Source organism: Jatropha curcas, chromosome 6 (assembly GCF_041381405.1).
Source record: "Jatropha curcas cultivar XTBG-Jc1 chromosome 6, XTBG_Jcur_1.0, whole genome shotgun sequence".
NCBI lineage: Eukaryota > Viridiplantae > Streptophyta > Magnoliopsida > Malpighiales > Euphorbiaceae > Jatropha > Jatropha curcas.
In genome coordinates, this window is record NC_143156.1 from 7,627,246 (window position 1) to 7,650,004 (window position 22,759).

General features: G+C 32.6%; 4 protein-coding genes and 1 long non-coding RNA gene across 10 annotated transcripts; 3 read left to right on the top strand and 2 right to left on the bottom strand.

Annotated features, from left to right (window-relative positions):
• The first annotated feature begins 273 nt into the window (after positions 1 to 273).
• Positions 274 to 4,012, top strand: LOC149495470 (uncharacterized). The gene is made up of 3 exons (XR_016321430.1): positions 274 to 458; positions 589 to 673; positions 3,384 to 4,012. It is a non-coding gene; the product is annotated as an uncharacterized LOC149495470 (long non-coding RNA).
• Positions 4,013 to 4,434: 422 nt separating this feature from the next.
• On the top strand, positions 4,435 to 5,325 carry LOC149495471 (uncharacterized). Its single transcript, XM_089723025.1, has one exon. The coding sequence runs from the start codon at positions 4,559 to 4,561 to the stop codon at positions 5,192 to 5,194; it is 636 nt and encodes a 211-aa protein (XP_089579151.1). The 5' UTR covers positions 4,435 to 4,558; the 3' UTR covers positions 5,195 to 5,325.
• Positions 5,326 to 5,471: 146 nt separating this feature from the next.
• LOC149495472 (methylthioribose kinase-like) lies at positions 5,472 to 9,516 on the bottom strand. Of its 3 annotated transcripts, none has more exons than XM_089723023.1 (6): positions 9,190 to 9,516; positions 8,675 to 8,984; positions 8,361 to 8,535; positions 8,072 to 8,273; positions 6,712 to 6,926; positions 5,472 to 5,903 (listed from the first exon to the last, which is right to left on the bottom strand). In XM_089723023.1, the coding sequence occupies exons 1-6, from the start codon at positions 9,373 to 9,375 to the stop codon at positions 5,732 to 5,734; spliced, it is 1,260 nt and encodes a 419-aa protein (XP_089579149.1). In that variant the 5' UTR covers positions 9,376 to 9,516; the 3' UTR covers positions 5,472 to 5,731. The 3 variants fall into 3 exon arrangements, with proteins under 3 accessions (XP_089579149.1, XP_089579148.1, XP_089579150.1); XM_089723022.1 differs by having other exon boundaries at positions 6,712 to 6,956; XM_089723024.1 differs by having other exon boundaries at positions 6,712 to 6,956; positions 8,675 to 8,989; positions 9,190 to 9,330.
• A 1,773-nt stretch (positions 9,517 to 11,289) lies between these two features.
• On the top strand, positions 11,290 to 18,263 carry LOC105637284 (uncharacterized). Of its 3 annotated transcripts, none has more exons than XR_016321437.1 (2): positions 11,290 to 12,065; positions 13,690 to 13,997. XR_016321437.1 is itself a non-coding variant. In XM_089723367.1 (2 exons), the coding sequence occupies exon 2, from the start codon at positions 17,059 to 17,061 to the stop codon at positions 17,695 to 17,697; it is 639 nt and encodes a 212-aa protein (XP_089579493.1). In that variant the 5' UTR covers positions 11,473 to 12,065; positions 15,862 to 17,058; the 3' UTR covers positions 17,698 to 18,263. The 3 variants fall into 3 exon arrangements, 2 of the variants coding, with proteins under 2 accessions (XP_089579493.1, XP_089579494.1); XM_089723367.1 differs by lacking the exon at positions 13,690 to 13,997 and adding an exon at positions 15,862 to 18,263 and having other exon boundaries at positions 11,473 to 12,065; XM_089723368.1 differs by lacking the exon at positions 13,690 to 13,997 and adding an exon at positions 16,049 to 18,263 and having other exon boundaries at positions 11,473 to 12,065.
• A 250-nt stretch (positions 18,264 to 18,513) lies between these two features.
• LOC105637173 (methylthioribose kinase) lies at positions 18,514 to 22,717 on the bottom strand. Of its 2 annotated transcripts, none has more exons than XM_089723365.1 (6): positions 22,402 to 22,717; positions 21,887 to 22,196; positions 21,574 to 21,748; positions 21,285 to 21,486; positions 19,706 to 19,920; positions 18,514 to 18,895 (listed from the first exon to the last, which is right to left on the bottom strand). In XM_089723365.1, the coding sequence occupies exons 1-6, from the start codon at positions 22,585 to 22,587 to the stop codon at positions 18,724 to 18,726; spliced, it is 1,260 nt and encodes a 419-aa protein (XP_089579491.1). In that variant the 5' UTR covers positions 22,588 to 22,717; the 3' UTR covers positions 18,514 to 18,723. The 2 variants fall into 2 exon arrangements, with proteins under 2 accessions (XP_089579491.1, XP_089579492.1); XM_089723366.1 differs by having other exon boundaries at positions 21,887 to 22,201; positions 22,402 to 22,543.
• Positions 22,718 to 22,759: the final 42 nt, after the last annotated feature.

The window sequence follows — 22,759 nt, forward strand, 5'->3', positions numbered from 1 at the left end:
TTAGTGAATAGTGAATTACGGTGTTATATTAAGTAAGGAAATTTGAGCAATTATTTTTATGGAGGAAATTTGAGGAATTATTTTTATGGAATAAATTAGAGAGTTTTGTGGAGATAAATAATATTTTGAAGGAATTTAATTGGAGAATATTTGGAGAAAAGACCAAAACACCCTCCAATTTGGAGAAAAGACCAAAATACCCCTTAGTTGCTTTATTAAAGGCAACCATCAATTATTGAGCAAAACTTTGTCCTTCTTCTCCTTTTCCTACACGTCTCCTTCTTCTTCTTCTTCTTCTTCTTCTTCTTCTTCTTCATTTTCTTCAATTCTTACTAAGTAAACACATCAAATTCACCCATCCAACTTGATTTAAGTACTAAATCTTAGAGAGTGAAGCTAGAGAAATCATTTTTGGTGACTAATTTCAAGGAATTTGGTGATTTTCCTACTTGGGTCAAGTAAGTGATTTTATGATAATCTCATTATTTTTGGGTTTAGAGTTGTCTTTTGGCATATACATGCTTAATCATGCTCCAATTACTTCTTTTATTTGTTTTCTTTGTTTGATTTTGAGTTTCTTACATATAGAGGGTGGAGAGCCTTCTAACAAAGATAAGGGCAAGACCAAAGCTTGAGAAGCTTTGATTAAAGCTTGTTAAAGCTTGTTTTGAAGGTTAGTGTTCATAAACACACTTACCTTACTCAAAATTTTGATTTTGTGCCTTTATGCTATTATGTGTATATTTTGAATTTTGTATGAAATGATTGATTTGTTGAACTTTGGTTGCCATTACATGCTCTTGGATGATGTTTGATGAGTATTTATGTTGTGGTAGACATTTCTACCTTGTATCTTTGTGGTTCATGTTCCTTTCATGGCTAAAGTAAACTGAATTTGGGAAAAACGTGATTTTGAGTGAGATTTAGGACCATTTTTCAATCCTTTATAATTTTCATTTGTGTCTGAGTCCTTCATAAAAGTTGTAGGTCTATCTCTTAGCTTTCCAACCCATCCTCTGGTGTCCAATTTGGATATATATAACTCAACTTATGGCTGAAACACCCAAACTGACTCTGTTTGTGTCGGGCCACATGCATCACTGAATTGAGTGCCCATTTTGACAACTATAATGACAAGATTAGGTTCTGAGTTCTTTATAAAAGTTGTTGCCCTGTGTCTTGAGAATTCTCTCGTTCTGGATTAGTTTAATTTGAGTGTGGGGTTTAGTAGAAATTCAATACACAATGGACTTGGTTCTGCTGAATCAGGTCTGGTCTGTTAGTCTGTGTTCCTAGCTTTGTTTTGTTATCTTTCATATTGATATGGGCTGTGATCCCTTCATAACATTTGTAGAATTTTGTCTTAGCTTTCTAATGACTCTGATTTCATTTAATTTGGAGACTGTATTATTTAATTTATAACTTAAGCATATTGTTGTAAATTATTTTGGTGTATATATTGGGAGATAAACTTGGAACTTATTTAATGGTTAGAATATTAGATGTTGATATATTTAAATGAATGTATTAAAGTGATGAATATTAAAATGTTATTGAGGAACTATGGAGTTATGAAATTATAGAAGTGCTATTGTGTTATTATTGGAGTTTGATGGGGTTTGGAGTTTGAATTTGGGAGTGCTTTGTATTCATATGTTTGGCAACTTCTATTTTTAGGGGAAACTGTTGCAGTTTTTCTGTAGGATTCTCCCAAATCATTTTCAAAACAAAATATTATTACTTGCTAAACTTGTGAATACTAAGTCACTTCTAATTCATAATATGATTGTTTGATTTATATGTAGGTTAGGACGGTGCCTCCGGCACCGACTGTAGCATCCACCGTTGGGTCTTTCGGAATCGGGCGGCGGGTGTTACACCAATATACATTTATAAAGAATATAGGAGAATATAGTGATACAATTTATATTTAGTATTCTAAAAAAGCTAAAGTATTTCTTGAAGTTAAAAAAATAATAAATGGAAATGTTTAGATATGAAACATTAAAGATATAGTAACGGTTATTAGAGGAAATGTTCGTTACTTTACACATTTGAGAGTAAAGATTTGTTACAAAATAATATATTAATACATTAATCAAATAATTCATTGTTGTTATACTTTATCATTTTTTAAAAACTAATAATTGATAATAATTACTTAAGACCATTAATACATTAAATAACCAAATCAAATCAAACCAAACCAAAAACACTAATTCAAAATAAATCCAAATCAAACCAATACATTAATACACTAAATAATCAAATCAAGCCAAATCAAAAACACTAACTCAAGATAAATCCAAAGTAAACCAACACATTAATACATTGAATAATCAAATCAAATCAAATCAAACCAAAAACACTAATTCAAAATAAATTCAAACTATGCCAAGTGGAAGTCTGGTTGGAGAAATATGCCACATGTCAAATTAAAATGCCAAGTGGATATGCCACATGTCAACTTTCTAAGAAAAAAAATACTTGCTTTATATATATATATATATATATATATATATATATATATATATATATATATATATATATATATATATATATATATATATATATATATATATTGATTTGTGATATGCATACATAATTTAATAAATATTGATTTTTAATATTTAATTTAAATTTTTATATCTCAAATTTTATTAAATTGATTTGTAGATAAATAACTTTAAAATTTGCAATGTTTAAATTTAATTTAATAAATATAGTTAAAAATTTTATAAATTTTAATTATGAAAATAAACTATTTTTGAAAAATATATAATAATAATATTATTATTAAAAAAATAAAATATTCTATTTAATTTTATTTACTTATATAGTCAAATATATTTATGATTTGAAATGACTATTTTTGTGCTAATTATTTATTTAATCTTTATTAAGTTAAATGATTATTATTTTTTATTATATTATTGATTATTATATCTCAACATTTATGCTTTGCATTTATTTAAAAATTAAAGCATTTTGGAATTCTCTATGCCATAACTTTTAATTTTTCTAATACACAGTAATTTCAGAATCCTATATGCTATAACTTTTAATTTTTTTAATCCTATATGGCACTACAACTTTTCTAATTCTACATGGAATACATAGTAATTCTACTTGGCACTTTTAAGGAAAAGATGCTTGCTCTCTCTCTCTATATATATATATATATATTGATGTAACAAATAATCAAATCTAATAATAAAGCCATCTAAAGTTCTAAACATTAAAATTTGATGGAAAAATAAATCTATACATCTTAATTAAAAAAAGATTCAGATAATTAATTCAATATTTTTTTTTTTGAATATAACGGTAATATATTTGAAAAGATTAATGACAGTAATATATATATTTGTTTTGGATGTTAGGTTGTACAACAAGGATAACCTCGGAGAGAATTCAAACTCCCACTCCCCAATCTTCTACAAAAAATGAGAAAAACTCCTAGACCACCTCTAATTGACTGTTGTACAGTATTTTGAATGAGAGGGATAAAAAGGTTATTCTGAAGCTTCCTCTGAGATCATGTGGGAGGGGTGATGGTTGGTACTGGAGTAGGGAAACGACCGGTATATATTCTGTTAAAATTGCATATGGGTTTTTAACCTCTGTGCCTTTTGCTCCAGATTTGATTGAAATGAAGGCTTTTTGGGGTTTGCTATAAGATTATAAATCTGATATGGAGAGTGGGACTTAGCAATTTAGCTGTCAAATCTCTTTTGCTTGCTCCCGCTATTGAAGTTGATTCTCTTTGCCCTGCATGTGGTGCTATAACTGAAGACTAGGTTCATGTGTTTGTGGACTGTGTATTCGCAAGGGAGTGTCAGAGTAGGACTGTCACAAGTGCATTGTCACTGTGCAGCGCAATCCCGTGGGCCGTAGAGGATAACCATTGTAGTACTCCCGTTAGAGTGCATTTCCTGAAGTTCAAACTTGTATTCTCACTTTTACAATGTATTCTCACTTTTATAAGTATTGAAATCTCTTATTACCTCAACTGATAAGTTGTTGGTTATTTTTCCTTTTAACATATTTGTGAACATTTACATGAGTACAGTGGAGAAGGAGAATAACCTGCATCATTAATTGTTTAAGTGACAATAGTAATTCTGAAGTGCAGGCCAATAGTTATGGCTTAAAATTACAAAACTTAAAATTTTAGGATCCAACCGAGGGAAGTTTGAGGTACCAGAACCTTAATGACCATATGTCAGAATTCCAGAACCTTACGGCAGCAACCTTTAGAAAACAAGAAAATACATTTGTCGAAAGCCTATGTCTTGCGTTAACAGAATAATTTGATGCCGGCAACAAAAATGACATTGATAACCATGAAGAAAACAATAAAAGGGATGGTATACCATAATGCACCATAAACCATATAGCAGTTAACCCCTTTTGGGTTCATCAGAAATTCTTAAACAGAGGCTTCCAGGTTTAAATTCTTGACTACTAGCCAAATATACAACATATTAGTACGCACCATTACCCTCTACAACACAAAATTACTTCCTGTAACTACCCTATTTATACGAAATTAACAATGGAAAGCAACTCTGCAGTCATTCAATACCATGTCATCATCAACAGCCCCAGAACATCAACTGGTAGCGTAAGATATGCACAAGAAATCGGAATAGAACTCAGCAAGCAAACACTAACAAATGCTACGGATTTCATATGGACACTCTTGCAATTAAACAAAGAAACAGAGAGAAAAGGCGTGCAAGAAATCAGCTTGATCATTGAAGACATGGAAGGAGTTGCATATACAGATGACAATGAAATTCATTTTAGCACAAAATATGTAGCAAATTATTCCGAGGACTTGAAAAGTGAAGTTATCGGAATTCTTTACCATGAGATGACACACATATGGCAATGGAATGGTAATGGAAAAACTCCAGGAGGATTAATTGAAGGGATAGCTGATCTTGTAAGGTTAAAGGCTAATTATGCACCTAGTCACTGGGTGCAGCCAGGGCAGGGCGAGAGGTGGGATCAAGGGTATGATGTTACGTCTAGGTTTTTGGATTACTGTAATGATCTTAGAGATGGTTTTGGGGCTGACCTTAACAAGAAAATGAGGAGTGATTATAAGGTTGAGTACTTTGTTGAGCTACTAGGGAAGCCTGTTCATCAGCTTTGGAATGAATACAAGGCCAAGCATACAAGGTAGAGGTATTGGCTACTAGCCGCAGAAAATGTATGCTGAGAATATATTTTTCCTAAGTAAATTCTGGTGATTATTATAATTAAATACCTTAATTATAATTGTTTAAATTTGCAAATCAATTTGAGATACGTTAATCAGACTATCAAGGCAATGACCCTCTTTTACAACAAAGAGTGAATCACAGTTTCTGCGACAGGCTTTCCTTACCAACATCTTTCTCATATCAAGATACCGTTACACAATTCAAATTCATAATCAGGTAATCCAGTGGCTGAATACATAAACCAAAAAATAAAGGAGAAAGTTTTTAATTCATTTTTGTTCACAAGTCCAGACATTTTACATGGACAAGGAATCCAAGCACTTTTCTTACATTTTGTTATTTTTATCAAAACAATCAGATCTGCCAACTTAAACTTTGATGTGATAATTCTGGAGTTCTAACCAGAGTTTGATCTCTAACCAGAATCTCATATAGAACAGAGTTGTATCTCTAACCAGAATCTCAGTAACAAAGCATAAACTTTATCCAAAAGTTTATCAAGAATCTAATGGCCTAATGGCCGAGACAACTTCATTTATGGATTGGAAGCACCGCCTTTCCTTAAGAAGAAGTTTTGCAAACTCAAGTGCCTGCCTCTCACATTCAGCTCGTTTGCTAGCATCTTTAATTGATTCAAAATCCTCAACATGGGCTACACCAACAATTCTCCTTTCAATTGGGAAAAATAAAACAATATCAATGTGGCATTCAGAATCAATAAAATTCAAGAATTGGGATCTCATACATAATTTTAAAATGTAAACATATGATAAATATGATACAGAAATACAAGTTGCAAACTGCATTCCTTTAGGTTGGGCAGGATTAAAAGTAAAAATTTTCAGAGTATGCTCTGTAAGGAGCTCATTATCAATAGCTGCTTCATCTCTGCCCACATAAAGATGGTTCCTTCTTCATGCTACAGTGCCTTGTTTAATCTTTGTGAACTTAATTTTCATATACCAGCAATGAGCTTAATAATATATTTAGTAGCTTAGAACAGAATACTGGGAAGAAGAAGTGATACATCTCAACCAAATTAGTATAGATCTAACTTTGTGGACTACCATTAGTAACATTACCTCAACAATCTAGCTGAAAGTCTAAATTCAATGCCGCAAGTTATGAAAGAAAGCATGTCCCATAAACATTTATTGAGGTATGATCCCATCATAATTGGATAGTCTGACAAGATCTTACAGATACGAGAATATATAATCATCAATAGTAACAGCAGCACCAGTAATACTAGTATTTTATACATTTTAAATCAAATACTTAAATTCCAGTTCATTTCAAACAGTGTTTAATGTCGTTAGAAACAAGCTAATGAGCTATCGAAAGTTAAAGTTGCATGGAAATGCAAAAGTCTTGAAGCTCTAGCTAAGCCACAGAATTGTAGAAGTAACGATAGTAGTACATCTCAGAACAAGCACAAGGAAAATACAAAAGACAAAGTAGGAAGCTATGATCTCACCTTATCATTTTGGCTGCACCAAATCCAAGGGTATCATGGAACAAACCTTTCAAAAAGTTTTCCTGTACAAGCTGACGAACCTCAGGGTTGTTATAAATTGCTGGAAGATATGCCTCACCAGGTCCATCCTTGTGCTCATCCCAAAGCCCAATGAATTTTTTGTAAAAAAGATTCCATGTTTCTTCAATCGTCTTTAAAATCCACTCTTTATATGACTGCATTAGAATGTGGCTTTCAGAAATAAACTGTACTACAAAGGAATTATTTGATTTAATGTAGGAATATTTAGATTTAATATTAGTTAAGCAAATTTATATTATTGTGTGAAGGAGCCTTATTTATCTTGTCTCTGTGAATGCCTTCAAAATCAAGTAATACAGGTTTGAGATCGCATTTCCAAACAGTTAAATCAGTACAGTTTGCATGTTTATATGGCAAAAATGTATATTCAGGAATTTTTTTATTTGGCTTAATTTTAATTCACTTATTTGATTTAGACAACGAGCCACAGCCATCAGGAATTGAAATTGAACACCTAAAAAGGGTTTTGAAAAGTTATTTAACGAATGATCAGCCACAATTGACCTAACAGTACTTTTAGCTCCCATTATGCTCCACTTTCACTCTGTTTAATCATGGGCTGCACTTTCCCTTTTGTTACCTTTCATTGGTAACACCAACACTCTTACCTCCCCAGCTCACAGTCCAAGTGCACTAGAGAGCTTTTCTCAGCTGCTTCGCTTTGTAATCAAGCCTGTTTGTACGTCAAATCTTTACTTTCCACCAGATATCTTACATCATCTAGACACTCCTCAATTTGATGTAAAGACTATTTAACAAGAGTTTATTTATTATGGTATGCAATATTTTTCAGTGAATTATTATTATACTGATAGTCTAATAGTTTCAGCCATCTTGTTACTTTTGAAAATAAGTTTATAGCAGTAACAGTGCAGTGCTAGCCACAACCATTAAGCTGGCAGTAAGTCTCTGACACTGTGATTGCTTCCACAGCTATGGTTTAGAAACATGCCTTGAAGATTGAATAAATTCACTTAACGAATATATGTAAGATAGCAAATGATAGATATTGTAAACAATGATTCCAAGAAAGCAATCCCGCTTTAGTGCTGTTACTAAAATCTAGAAATAAAGAAACATAGGCATGAAGATTTAACCAAAAGAATACTAATGCAGGTAACAATATTTAAGCTGAAATCGAAAAGCATTCAGTTAAGGGTGAGCTCAAAATAATATCAGTGGACAAATAAACAGAGTGATGAAATACGACATCATAAAGCAACAAGGAAAGACATAAAATAAATAAACAGAAAAGGTGAGAAAAAAAACTTGAACATACCTTTCGATCATCTACTGAACTCGCATGGCCATCTTGAGAAAAGTATGCCAAAATCAAGTTTCCAATAAAAGCTCCAATATCAAAACCCATTGGACCATAGAATGCAAATTCTGGATCTATAACCTGAGTTGAAGAAGAAGTAACCATGACAGAACTAGTGTGGAGATCTCCATGTATTAAGGCTTGAGCTTGTTCACAGAACCTATGAGATAGACAAGTCTGATACATTAGATGATGAATTCATTGAAACATGTTATGGAGCAATGAACTAAGAAGATTGAAACAATACGTGGATTTCAATTCAGCTATTTCAAGCTTTAAAATGTTATCCTCCCGGACAGCCACAGCATCCTGATCAAGGTAAGGGGAAGTCCAACGGTTGTATTCAGATACTTTGTAAGGGTCAGAAAAAACAACCTGCTCAGTGAGCCTGCATAACTCCACATTCCCACAGAATTCAGCAACTGCATAAAGCATTTAAAGTGAGTATCTTGGCAACATTTCTTCAAGATTAGCATTGCCAATACAACAATCAAAAATTCTGTTCTATATATATAACAAATGAATCAAAATGAACTACAAATGGGAGATAGAAATGCTAACCAACACGTTTATGCTCGGTCGTAGTAAGATACAAAAGCGAAGTATAAAACAGAGTCCTTGCCATATAGTCTGATATGTGTTCTGCTAGATGAGGGTACTTCACTCCAGCAATTAACCCTTTTCGGAGGATAATATGTGGCGGCTCCAAGTATCGCATAGCAATCAAAGACATAGTACGGTCAAAATGATAAACTTCAGGAACATGTTCAGGGGACAATTTTCCGTGCTCTTTAAGTGCACGACCCTCAAAATAAGCTCTTTCCTTAGTCATAGGCCATGATTCTCCGATCAAACGTATATAAGGGAGTGCCTACACTACAACGCAACAAAATAAAAACAGGACCTTAACACTTCAAACTCATTTCCAAATGGTTGCATCAGATTTCATTCAAGAGAAGGAAAATATCAATTGAGATGTAACCATCGACTGATTAAAAATATAGTTAAATTATCAAACAGAAATTAGACGTAACATAACAAAACTGAAAACCCATTTCCCAAGTTTCAACTTTTACCTGTTTGATGACAAAAGAGCCAGCGGAGCCAATAACAATGTAGACAAAATTGAGATTCCCATCTCCAACTTCTTTAACCTCTAAGTTATCGAACTCGTTACCAATCTTGTTCGACAGAACAGGAGTGGCCTTTATGTATTCAATCAAAGCCTTCTCATCCAGTGGCCTAAACTCAGAGAATGCCATGTTGATCGTAGACGGCAGCGGTGGAAATAGTAGCAGTCGCGGTGGACCGGGTGCTGGTGGTGGTAGTGGTGGTTTCTATCGGGAGGTAAATGGGATGGTAGTACCATTGCCAAGAATGAGGCGTGACCCTTGCGAGACTTTGGAATAGTCAATTGTTCATGCGGTTCATTGAATGTGGTCGTTTTGTGATCATTCAAAGAGTTAGGACATTTCAGGATAGCGTATTATGGCAGCATAGCCAATTGTAAGAGATTAGTGTTGGAAAATCCTGTACTATTGACATTTTTTTTTTTTATAAAAAAAATTGTAACATCTTTTTTTATCTTAGAAGGATTAATTCATTTTTTAAAATTCAAAACCTAATGCTAAAATATAGTAATTCTGAAGTGCAGGCAAATAGTTAATTTTAAATGACTTGAATTGAAATCAAAACATTTAGCCCTTTATTTAATCAAATTTTTATTATTAGTTTTTATTATTAATAATTTTAAATGATGATAAATATATTGATAATAAATAATCATTTATTATATACTGATTGTGATAATTATGTAAATTAATTACAACTAATAGAAAATTAAAAGATGCAATCCTATTTCGTTCTATGGTTATATATTAGCAATATACCCTTGCTATGCACAGTTAAAATAAAGTAAAATTGAGGGAATATATATATATATATATATATATATATATATATATATAATTTATAGATTTTTGAATAAAATTTCTTTTATTATGTTATTAAAAAATATTATAAAGATATATCAATAGTAAAAAAAAAATATAGCGTGATTTTTTATTACTACAGTAAAAATTAGTAAATAGGTATGTGTTCAAGAATATGGATTAAAAATATTGAAATTTATAGAGATAAATTAAAAAAAGTAAAATGAAAGGTAGTAAAATTTATTAATTTCATTTATTTTAAAATTAATATAAAAAATAACTCATTATTTCATTAAACTCCATGAATAAATAATTTATTTTAAATAATTAAGAGTTCTATAAATCTTCAACTTATCATATTATTAATACTATAATTAATCAATTATATTTAACATAATTTAATTTAATACAAAAATTTTAATATAAAATAATAACTGCCCATATCATTAAAATTTATAAATTATGTAATATATTGTGTCATTAAAAGTTATATATATTGTTACTTAACACACTATTAATTCTCTAACGTGATATTAATCAATTACATGTAAGACGGTTTAATTCAATCATAAATTAATTTATTTTCAAATAAATATAAAAATAAACAATTAAGTCATAAACATGTCATTAATTTGAAATCCTACGTGATAATACAAAAAAAAATTTTGCATATATATATATATATATATATATATATATATATATTGATTTGATATTTTACGGCTACAAAAACATGTTAAATAATATTTTAAAAAGGAGGAAAAAAAAGTTTGAGTAAGAACTACTAACTACATTAGTAGAAATAGTTAAAATGTAAAAAATTCTCAACTTTAAAAAAAATGAATAATATATTTAAAAGCAGAGACCAATATACATTTGCAAAAAATACAGAAGAATATAGTTGAAATACCCCGAATTTTTATTTTCAAAACTTTGGAATTTTCATTAAATCAAAAATCCGAATTTATGATAGTATGAGCTGTTAAGACCGAGTAATTCTAATTGAGCCCAAAGTTTTACGAATTGGGCCCAAGCCCAAAAACATATTATTCGGAATTTTCATTTGGGTAACAGTTAAAATTTCGAAGAAAATAAAATGGAACACTAATTGCTAATCGATTATAAATGTGTTTATATGTATGTAACTACTATATAAATTAATTAGCTTAAAATTAAGTATCTTTGCTATTAAGATTTTATGATTATTGAATAAATTAAGAAAATATTACGGAACGGAAGTAAACAATCAAAATAAATCAAACCGGACCTAAAAATCAATTTAATTTGTCGAGAGAACCACACGAAGGATCCGAAAATCGATTGAAAAACTCGAAAACCAAACGAATGAGACCAAATCACTAAATCGGACCAAATCGGTTCGAATCGAACCGGAATGGTCTAGAAGCTTTGGGCTTCTCTTTTCTTTTCTTCTTTTCTTCTTCTTCCCTCTCCATCGCGCGACAACCCCTCCACCACCTCCCTTCCCATCTCCGACCACTGTTCAGGGAGGGCTTGGTGGCGATCAACTCGCCTGACGCTGGAGCTCATGTTTCCGACCACCTCTCACGCAAAAAGGGCATCCATCAATGCAAATCGAACCTGTGCAAGTCACCTTCCTTGCGTCTCGATCTCCGGCGGCTTCTCGCCATTTCCGACGGGTTCGACGTGTACCAAGGGTACAGATCGCTTCCTCTCCTCAACCCGATCAATTCCCCTCTATCAATCATGGCAACGGAGCTCAGATGATGAAATCACCATGAACGAGGTCGCCAAGCTCCTGTCAAGTTCGATCCGCCCAGTTAGAGGTTTCATCTCGCTCAATGGACATCGGAAATGGAACCAGTAGAGAAATTGGAGTCTGGTGGTGGCAACTTTGTAATGTTCTGGGCATCCGTGATTTTCCGGCCACCGTGCGCGGCGGCATTTCGGTGACCGGACGACGAGACTCCGGTGAGGACTCCAAGAGGCAGAATGATCTCCTCTTCGCGTGGATCATGGAATTGAGGTCCGATTCTCAAACGGTACGCCCTAATACCTGTTTCCCAATTTTTGTTTTAAACTCCAAATCTAAAGCTATTAATTGATTAAGTTGAAATCAAATATAATCCTTGCTATGAAATTAATTAACTGATATAATGTAGTTACAAATTAATTTTGAACATTATCAAATAAATTACATGATTAATATTATAATTAGGTGAATTTAGGAGGAAAATAAATTAGAATTAGTTAATTAGTTAATTAGATAATCATTAGTTTAAAACTAGCCGATTGTGCATAAGAAAAGTGAGGCGAATTTTAGTTGGTTAACGGTTAGATCCGAAATTTTGAATTAATTAAGATTTGGGAGGCCTAGCCATTTTTGATATTGATATATAAATTGAATTTTAATAGGTAGTAGTTATAATTAGTTATTGTTAAAATATGTTTTAGATGCTTAATAAATTAGTTACCGTAAAGCTAATAATTTAGTTAACTAATGACTTAATAAATGATCTTATATGGATATTATTAGAATTAGTTTGTAAATTCTTGGTTGAGTGTTGATATTGTTGTTTTGGAAGGAGGATGGGATTTTAAATTGATTGATTGCCCGACGGATGGGCTGTGTGCATTGATTGATAAATATATAATAATATTGTGATATTTGAGCAGGTAGATAGTTCAATTTTTAGGGGAGGTGCTGCCGAAATTTCGGTAGAACTTAGACTAATTTTAACTGATAACATAACAAATAAGCTTATTTAGATAATTTTTACAATTCGATACATAATAAATAAAGTGCTTTAACTACCATATCATTATCATTGTTTCTTATTATTATTATTATTATTATTATTATTATTATTATTATTGTTGTTGTTATTATTTATTTTATCGTTGTCGTTATTGTTAATATTACTTATTTAATTATTTAATGGCATTTGAGAATGAATGTTTAATTGTGCATTGCATTAAAATGTTCAGCTGATCAATATGTCTGCATCCAATTGAAATGTTTGATTAGTTGTGTTGTGATAATGTTATGCTTTGTTTGTGTGGAATTGGGATGAAGTGGGTCACCATGGGTTTGTGAGACCGTTACCGTTATATGGATCCATTACCGTTAGCCGGGTAAATGGGAGATCGGCGCCCCCGTGTGCACCTACCGTTACCGTTAACCACGGGTTGGCTTCTCGTCGCTGCGCACCGGACAGTCTAGATTTGATCGCAGCCCGCAGGGTGGCCTCCTGTTGTGAGCGCTTGATGATCTAGATTGGATGGAGACCACCGGGTTGCCTCCTGTTGGTATGAAAAAGAAAAGAGAGGATAGAAAATAATGAGAGGGCTGGTCAAGTGAGGATTAGACCGGTCGGCCAGTATGGGGGATCGGCTCCCTGGTGCACATGTGAGAGGATGAGCCATGTGGGAGGACGGCTCATCGGGGGTTTGGTGACTCCACTGACTAATTTCCACGTGATGTGATTATTTGAAGGTGAAATTGTTTGTGAGTGCTGGTGACATGCTATTTGTGTGACTGACTGCGTGAGCATATAACTAGTCGGATGACTAGATTGATATATATTTACACATTTGTGTGAATGTGTGTGTTGTGCAATAATAGTTACTCCTTAGAAAGCTCACATATCTTGTTTAATTTTTCAGGAAGTAAGTTCTCTTTAATTCGGATAAACTATGTTCCTTCGTCGCAGAGCTAGAAAGAAAATTTTCCTAGACCAATAAATATTTTGCTATGTATCTAGGTGTATAAAAATCTATGTATAGCTATTAGTTAGTGACTCCGCAGTTGTAGAATTTGTATACAATTAGTCATGTATTAACATAGATAATATAATTATGTGAGCTCATATTAAAAATGTGGTGTATTGTTAGTTGGGCCCACACTGCGGAATGTTGTAGTTGATAAATTTGGGCCGAAATTTAATAAAATCTTGAGGTTTATTTTCCTATAAGTATGGGCTGAATGTGTAAAATTATACTGAAATAGTAAATTTTTTTAGTGTTTCAGGCTTACTACGGGCTTCGGGGGCCTTAAGCTTACCTGGGCCCTAGTGCCGGTCCGGCCCATGGAATCGGGTCGTGACAATAGTGATACAGCTTATATATAGTATTTCTAAACAAGCTAAAGTATTTCTTGAAGATAAATAATTTAAAATTTAAAAAAGTGTTACTACACTATTTAAAAAAATAATAAATGAAAACGTTTAGATATGAAACATTAAAGATATATTAACGGTTGGTAGAGTAAACGTTTGTTACTTTACAAATTTGAGAGTAAAGATTCGTTGAAAAGCAATATATTAATACATTAATCAAATAATTCATTGTTATTATACTTTATCATTTTTAAAAAACTAATAATTAATAATAATTACTTAAAGCCATTAATACATTAAATAACCAAATCAAATCAAACCAAACCAAAAACACTAATTCAAAATAAATTCAAATCAAACTAATACATTAATACACTAAATAATCAAATCAAGCCAAATCAAAAATACTAACTCAAAATAAATCCAAACTAAACCAATAAATTAATACATTGAATAATCAAATTAAATCAAACCAAAAACACTAATTCAAAATAAATTCAAACCAAACCAAACCAAGCCAATACATTAATACATTAAATAATCAAATCAAACTATGCCAAGTGGAAGCCTAATTGGAGAAATATGTCATATGTCAAATTAAATTGCCAAGTGGATATGCCGTGTGTCAACTTTCTAGGGAAAAAAAATACTTGCTATATATATATATATATTAATTTGTGCTATGCATAGATAATTTAATAAATATTGATTTTTAATATTTAATTTAAATTTTTATATCTCAATTTTTATTAAATTGATTTGTAGATAAATAACTTTAAAATTTGCAATGTTTAAATTTAATTTAATAAATATAGTTAAAAATTTATAAATTGTAATTATGATAATAAACTATTTTTGAAAAATATATAATAATAATAATGTTACAAAATAAAATATTTTATTTAATTTTATTTATTTATATAGTCAAATATATTTATGATTTGAAATGACTATTTTTGTGCTAATTATTTATTTAATCTTTATTAATTTAAATGATTATTATTTCTTATTTTAAAATTAGCATTTATGCTTTGCATTTATTTATAAATTAAAAAATTTTGGAATGCCATAACTTTTAACTTTTCTAATCCTACATGGCAATATATAGTAATTTCAGAATCCTATGTGCCATAACTTTTAACTTTTTTAATCCTACATGGCACTACAACTTTTCTAATCTTACATAGTAATTTCACTTTATACTTTCTAAGGAAAAGATGGTTGCTCTATATATATATTAATGTAACAAATAATCAAATCTAAAAATAAAGTCATCTAAAGTTCTAAACATTAAAATTTGATGGACAAATAAATCTATATATTTTTTATTCAGTTCGATATTTTTTTTAATATAACGGTAATATATTTGAAAAGATTAATGACTTCATTAATATATACAATGACAGTAATATATATATATATATATATATATAATATGCACAATAGATGGAGAGAACATGTAAGTTATACAACAAGGATAAACTAAGAGAAAATTCAAACTCTACTCCCCAATCTTCTACAAAAAATGATAAAAACTCCTGGACCACCTCTAATTGACTGTTGTACAGTATTTTGAATGAGAGGGATAAAAAGCTTATACTGAAGCTTCCTCTGAGATCATGTGGGAGGGGTGATGGTTAGTACTGGAGTAGGGAAACAACCGGTATATATTCTGTTAAAATTGCATACGGGTTTCTAACCTCTGTGCCTCTTGCGCCAGATTTGATTGAAATGAAGGCTTTTTGGGGTTTGCTATAAGATTAAAAATCTGATATGGAGAGTGGGACTTAGCAGTTTAGCTGTCAAATCTCTTTTGCTTGCTCCCGGTATTGAAGTCAAATCTCTTTTGCTTGCTCCCGCTATTGAAGTTGATTCTCTTTGCCCTGCATGTGGTGCTATAACTGAAGACTAGGTTCATGTGTTTGTGGACTGTGTATTCGCAAGGGAGTGTCAGAGTAGGACTGTCACAAGTACATTGTCACAGTGCAGTGCAATCCCGTGGGCGCAGAGGATAACAATTGTAGTACTCCTGGTAGAGTGCATTTTCTGAAAATGAACTTGTATTCTCACTTTTACGATCACTTTTACGATCGAACTTGTATTCTCAATTTTATAAATATTGAGATCTCTTACAATCTAACTAATAAGTTGTTTATTTTTCCTTTTAACATATTTGTGAACACTCAGACGAGTATAGTGGAGAAGGAGAATAACCTGCATAATTGTTTAAGTGACAATAGTAATTCTGAAGTGCAGGCAAATAGTTATGGCTTAAAATTACAAAATTTAAAATTTTAGGATCCAACCGAGGGAAGTTTGAGGTACCAGAACCTTAATGACCATATGTCAGAATTCCATTTCCTTGTGAATTAGTCAACCAAACATATTAATCCGTGCACAGGCCTGACTAGCAATTACATAATAGACGGGCTTGATTCCCTTTCTGCAATGGTAAAAAGATATCATAGGTATCAACAGTTCTCAGTGACATAACTTTGAGTAAGTATTAAAAATGGCTTAAAATAATTAATTAAAACAAAAAGATTATTAGTCAAAAATGCCGACTTCTGTTGTCACTATTAACATGAATGGATCTAAATCCGCAAGACGGCAGCAACCTTTAGAAAACAAGAAAATACATTTGTCGAAAGCCTATGTCTTGTGTTAACAGAATAATTTGATGCCGGCAACAAAAATGACATTGATAACCGAAAACAATAAAAGGGATGGTATACCATAATGCACCATAAACCATATAGCAGTTAACCCCTTTTGGGTTCATCAGAAATTCTTAAACAGAGGCTTCCAGGTTTAAATTCTTGACTACTAGCCAAATATACAACATATTAGTACGCACCATTACCCTCTACAACACAAAATTACTTCCTGTAACTACCCTATTTATACGAAATTAACAATGGAAAGCAACTCTGCAGTCATTCAATACCATGTCATCATCAACAGCCCCAGAACATCAACTGGTAGCGTAAGATATGCACAAGAAATCGGAATAGAACTCAGCAAGCAAACACTAACAAATGCTACGGATTTCATATGGACACTCTTGCAATTAAACAAAGAAACAGAGAGAAAAGGTGTGCAAGACATCAGCTTGATCATTGAAGACATGGAAGGAGTTGCATATACAGATGACAATGAAATTCATTTTAGCACAAAATATGTAGCAAATTATTCCGAGGACTTGAAAAGTGAAGTTATCGGAATTCTTTACCATGAGATGACACACATATGGCAATGGAATGGTAATGGAAAAACTCCAGGAGGATTAATTGAAGGGATAGCTGATCTTGTAAGGTTAAAGGCTAATTATGCACCTAGTCACTGGGTGCAGCCAGGGCAGGGCGAGAGGTGGGATCAAGGGTATGATGTTACGGCTAGGTTTTTGGATTACTGTAATGATCTTAGAGATGGTTTTGTGGCTGACCTTAACAAGAAAATGAGGAGTGATTATAAGGTTGAGTACTTTGTTGAGCTACTAGGGAAGCCTGTTCATCAGCTTTGGAATGAATACAAGGCCAAGCATACAGCAAGGTAGAGGTATTGGCTACTAGCTGCAGAAAATGTATGCTGAGAATATATTTTTCGTAAGTAAATTCTGGTGATTATTATAATTAAATACCTTAATTATAATTGTTTAAATTTGCAAATCAATTTGAGATACGTTAATCAGACTATCAAGGCAATGACCCTCTTTTACAACAAAGAGTGAATCACAGTTTCTGCGACAGGCCTTCCTAACCAACATCTTTCTCATATCAAGATATCGTTGCACAATTCATATTCATAATCAGGTAATCCAGTGGCTGAATACATAAACCAAAACATAAAGGAGAAAGTTTTTCATTCATTTTTGTTTACAAGTCCAGACATTTTACATGGACAAGGAATCCAAGCACTTGAAGTTTTATTATTACTTATGAGTTCACAAATAGGTTAATTACTTAAGCTGGTAATGCTTTACTAAACAGTTCTATATCTATAAAATTACTGCAATTTATGCTAATTGTGATGCAATTCTAACTCTAGAAACTGTGAGGCTTTGTTGACAAGGATGAATTGTACATGAGGCTACATTCTTACATTTTGTTATTTTTTTCAAAACAATCAGACCTGCCAACTTCAACTTTGATGTGATAATTCTGGAGTTCTACAAACCCTAACCTAATTATTTTACATCAATAATCCTTGATTTTAAATTTAAGAGAAATCAACATATACTGAAAGAACTATGAACATTAGTAGTAAATTTCATCCTGCCATCAAGGTGCCTCTCCAGTCTCTACAATACACAAGTTAAGAAGTTGCATGATCTACTCACACAGAAAGCCAATATACCAATACCAGCAATGAGTTAACAGAATATAAGTAATTTGAGTGACATTAATGGGGCCGAAACCAAAATGTAAGGTAGGGAGCACAAAATACACACAGAACATAGCTGCACGCATTCTCATCACTGATAGAAAATGCAACAGTTATTTTTCACGACATACATATAGAACAGAGTTGTATCTCTAACCAGAATCTCAGTAACAAAGCATAAACTTTATCCAAAAGTTTATCAAGAATCCAATGGCCTAATGGCTGAGACAACTTCATTTATGGATTGGAAGCGCCGCCTTTCCTTAAGAAGAAGTTTTGCAAACTCAAGTGCCTGCCTCTCACATTCAGCTCGTTTGCTAGCATCTTTAATTGATTCAAAATCCTCAACATGGGCTACACCAACAATTCTCCTTTCAATTGGGAAAAATAAAACAATATCAATGTGGCATTCAGAATCAATAAAATTCAAGAATTGGGATCTCATAAATAATTTTAAAATGTAAACATATGATAAATATGATACAGAAATACAAGTTGCAAACTGCATTCCTTTAGGTTGGGCAGGATTAAAAGTAAAAATTTTCAGAGTATGCTCTGTAAGGAGCTCATTATCAATAGCTGCTTCATCTCTGCCCACATAAAGATGGTTCCTTCTTCATGCTACAGTGCCTTGATTAATCTTTGTGAATTTAATTTTTATATACCAGCAATGAGCTTAATAATATATTTAGTAGCTTAGAACAGAATACTGGGAAGAAGAAATGATACATCCCACCCAAATTAGTATAGATCTAACTTTGTGGACTACCATTAGTAACATTACCTCAACAATCTAGCTGAAAGTCTAAATTCAATGCCACAAGTTATGAAAGAAGAGCATGTCCCATAAACATTTATTGAGGTATGATCCCATCATAATTGGATAGTCTGACAAGATCTTACAGATACGAGAAGATATAATCATCAACAGTAACAGCAGCACCAGTAATACTAGTGTTTTATACATTTTAAATCAAATACTTAAATTCCAGTTCATTTCAGACAGTGTTTAATGTCGTTAGAAAGAAGCTAATGAGCTATCAAAAAGTTAAAGTTGCATGGAAATGCAAAAGTCTTGAAGCTCTAGCTAAGCCACAGAATTGTAGAAGTAACGATAGTAGTACATCTCAGAACAAGCACAAGGAAAATACATAAGACAAAGTAGGAAGCTATGATCTCACCTTATCATTTTGGCTGCACCAAATCCAAGGGTATCATGGAACAAACCTTTCAAAAAGTTTTCCTGTACAAGCTGACGAACCTCAGGGTTGTTATAAATTGCTGGAAGATATGCCTCACCAGGTCCATCCTTGTGCTCATCCCAAAGCCCAATGAATTTTTTGTAAAAAAGATTCCATGTTTCTTCAATCGTCTTTAAAATCCACTCTTTATATGACTGCATTAGAATGTGGCTTTCAGAAATAAACCTCAAGTATAATTAACAACAAATACTACAAAGGAATTATTTGATTTAATGTAGGAATTATTTAGATTTAATATTAGTTAAGCAAATTTATATTATTGTGTGAAGGAGCCTTATGTATCCTCCTATACAGAGAATATGGGCCTATTATTACTTCGAACTTTATTATTTAAAATGTGCATTGCTTTCTATTTACTATTGGTTTAGAATTTTCCTTGTTTAGAATTTCTAATTCACATAGTATGAGAAAATAGTCATCAAGTCTCTGTGAATGTCTTCAAAATCAAGTACTTGTTTGAGATCGCATTTCCAAACAGTTAAATCAATACAGTTTGCATGTTTATATGGTAAAAATGTATATTTAGGAATTTTTTTATTTGGCTTAATTTTAATTCACTTATTTGATTTAGACAACGAGCCACAGCCATCAGGAACTGAAATTGAACACCTAAAAAGGGTTTTGAAAAGTTATTTAACGGATGATCAGCCACAATTGACCTAACAGTACTTTTAGCTCCCATTATGCTCCACTTTCACTCTGTTTAATCATGGGCTCCTAAATTCGCACCTATAACATTGCAGTACAGCATTTGACACGTTTCAAGTTGTTATGAGCATCATAAAGGCCCCATTTGTTACCTTTCATTGGTAACACCAACACTCTTACCTCCCCAGCTCAAAGTCCAAGTGCACTAGAGAGCTTTTCTCAGCTGCTTCGCTTTGTAATCAAGCCTGTTTGTACGTCAAATCTTACTTTCCACCAGATATCCTACTTCATCTAGACACTCCTCAATTTGATGTAAAGACTATTTAACAAGAGTTTATTTATTATGGTATGCAATATTTTTCAGTGAATTATTATTATACTGATAGTCTAATACTTTCAGCCATCTTGTTACTTTTGAAAATAAGTTTATAGCAGTAGCAGTGCAGTGCTAGCCACAACCATTAAGCTGGCAGCAATTCTCTGACACTGTGATTGCTTCCACAGCTATGGTTTAGAAACATGCCTTGAAGATTGAATAAATTCACTTAACGAATATATGTAAGATAGCAAATGATAGATATTGTAAACAATGATTCCAAGAAAGCAATCCCGCTTTAATGCTGTTACTAAAATCTAGAAATAAAGAAACATAGGCATGAAGATTTAACCAAAAGAATACTAATGCAGGTAACAATATTTAAGCTGAAATCGAAAAGCATTCAGTTAAGGGTGAGCTCAAAATAATATCAGTGGACAAATAAACAGAGTGATGAAATACGACATCATAAAGCAACAAGGAAAGACATAAAATAAATAAACAGAAAAGGTGAGAAAAAAAACTTGAACATACCTTTCGATCATCTACTGGACTCGCATGGCCATCTTGAGAAAAGTATGCCAAAATCAAGTTTCCAATAAAAGCTCCAATATCAAAACCCATTGGACCATAGAATGCAAATTCTGGATCTATAACCTGAGTTGAAGAAGAAGTAACCATGACAGAACCAGTGTGGAGATCTCCATGGATTAAGGCTTGAGCTTGTTCACAGAACCTATGAGATAGACAAGTCTGATACATTAGATGATGAATTCATTGAAACATGTTATGGAGCAATGAACTAAGAAGATTGAAACACTACCTGGATTTCAATTCAGCTACTTCAAGCTTTAAAATGTTATCCTCCCGGACAGCCACAGCATCCTGATCAAGGTAAGGGGAAGTCCAACGGTTGTATTCAGATACTTTGTAAGGGTCAGAAAAAACAACCTGCTCAGTGAGCCTGCATAACTCCACATTCCCACAGAATTCAGCAACTGCATAAGCATTTAAAGTGAGTATCTTGGCAACATTTCTTCAAGATTAGCATTGCCAATACAACAATCAAAAATTCTGTTGTATATATATAACAAATGAATCAAAATGAACTACAAATGGGAGATAGAAATGCTAACCAACACGTTTATGCTCGGTCGTAGTAAGATACAAAAGGGAAGTATAAAAAAGAGTCCTTGCCATATAGTCTGATATGTGTTCTGCTAGATGAGGGTACTTCACTCCAGCAATTAACCCTTTTCGGAGGATAATATGTGGCGGCTCCAAGTATCGCATAGCAATCAAAGACATAGTACGGTCAAAATGATAAACTTCAGGAACATGTTCAGGGGACAATTTTCCGTGCTCTTTAAGTGCACGACCCTCAAAATAAGCTCTTTCCTTAGTCATAGGCCATGATTCTCCGATACAACGTATATAAGGGAGTGCCTACACTACAACGCAACAAAATAAAAACAGGACCTTAACACTTCAAACTCATTTCCAAATGGTTGCATCAGATTTCATTCAAGAGAAGGAGAATATCAATTGAGATGTAACCATCGACTGATTAAAAATATAGTTAAATTATCAAACAGAAATTAGACGTAACATAACAAAACTGAAAACCCATTTCCCAAGTTTCAACTTTTACCTGTTTGATGACAAAAGAGCCAGCGGAGCCAATAACAATGTAGACAAAATTGAGATTCCCATCTCCAACTTCTTTAACCTCTAAGTTATCGAACTCGTTACCAATCTTGTTCGACAGAACAGGAGTGGCCTTTATGTATTCAACCAAAGCGTTCTCATCCAGTGGCCTAAACTCAGAGAATGCCATGTTGATCGTAGACGGCGGCGGCGGAGGTAGTAGCAGTGGCTGTGGACCCGGTGCTGCTGGTGGGAGTGGTGGTTTCTATCGGGAGGTAAATGGGAGGGTAGCACTTGTAAAGGTAAGTAAGGTAACATTGCCAAAAATGACGCGTGACCCATGCGAGACTTTGGAATAGTCA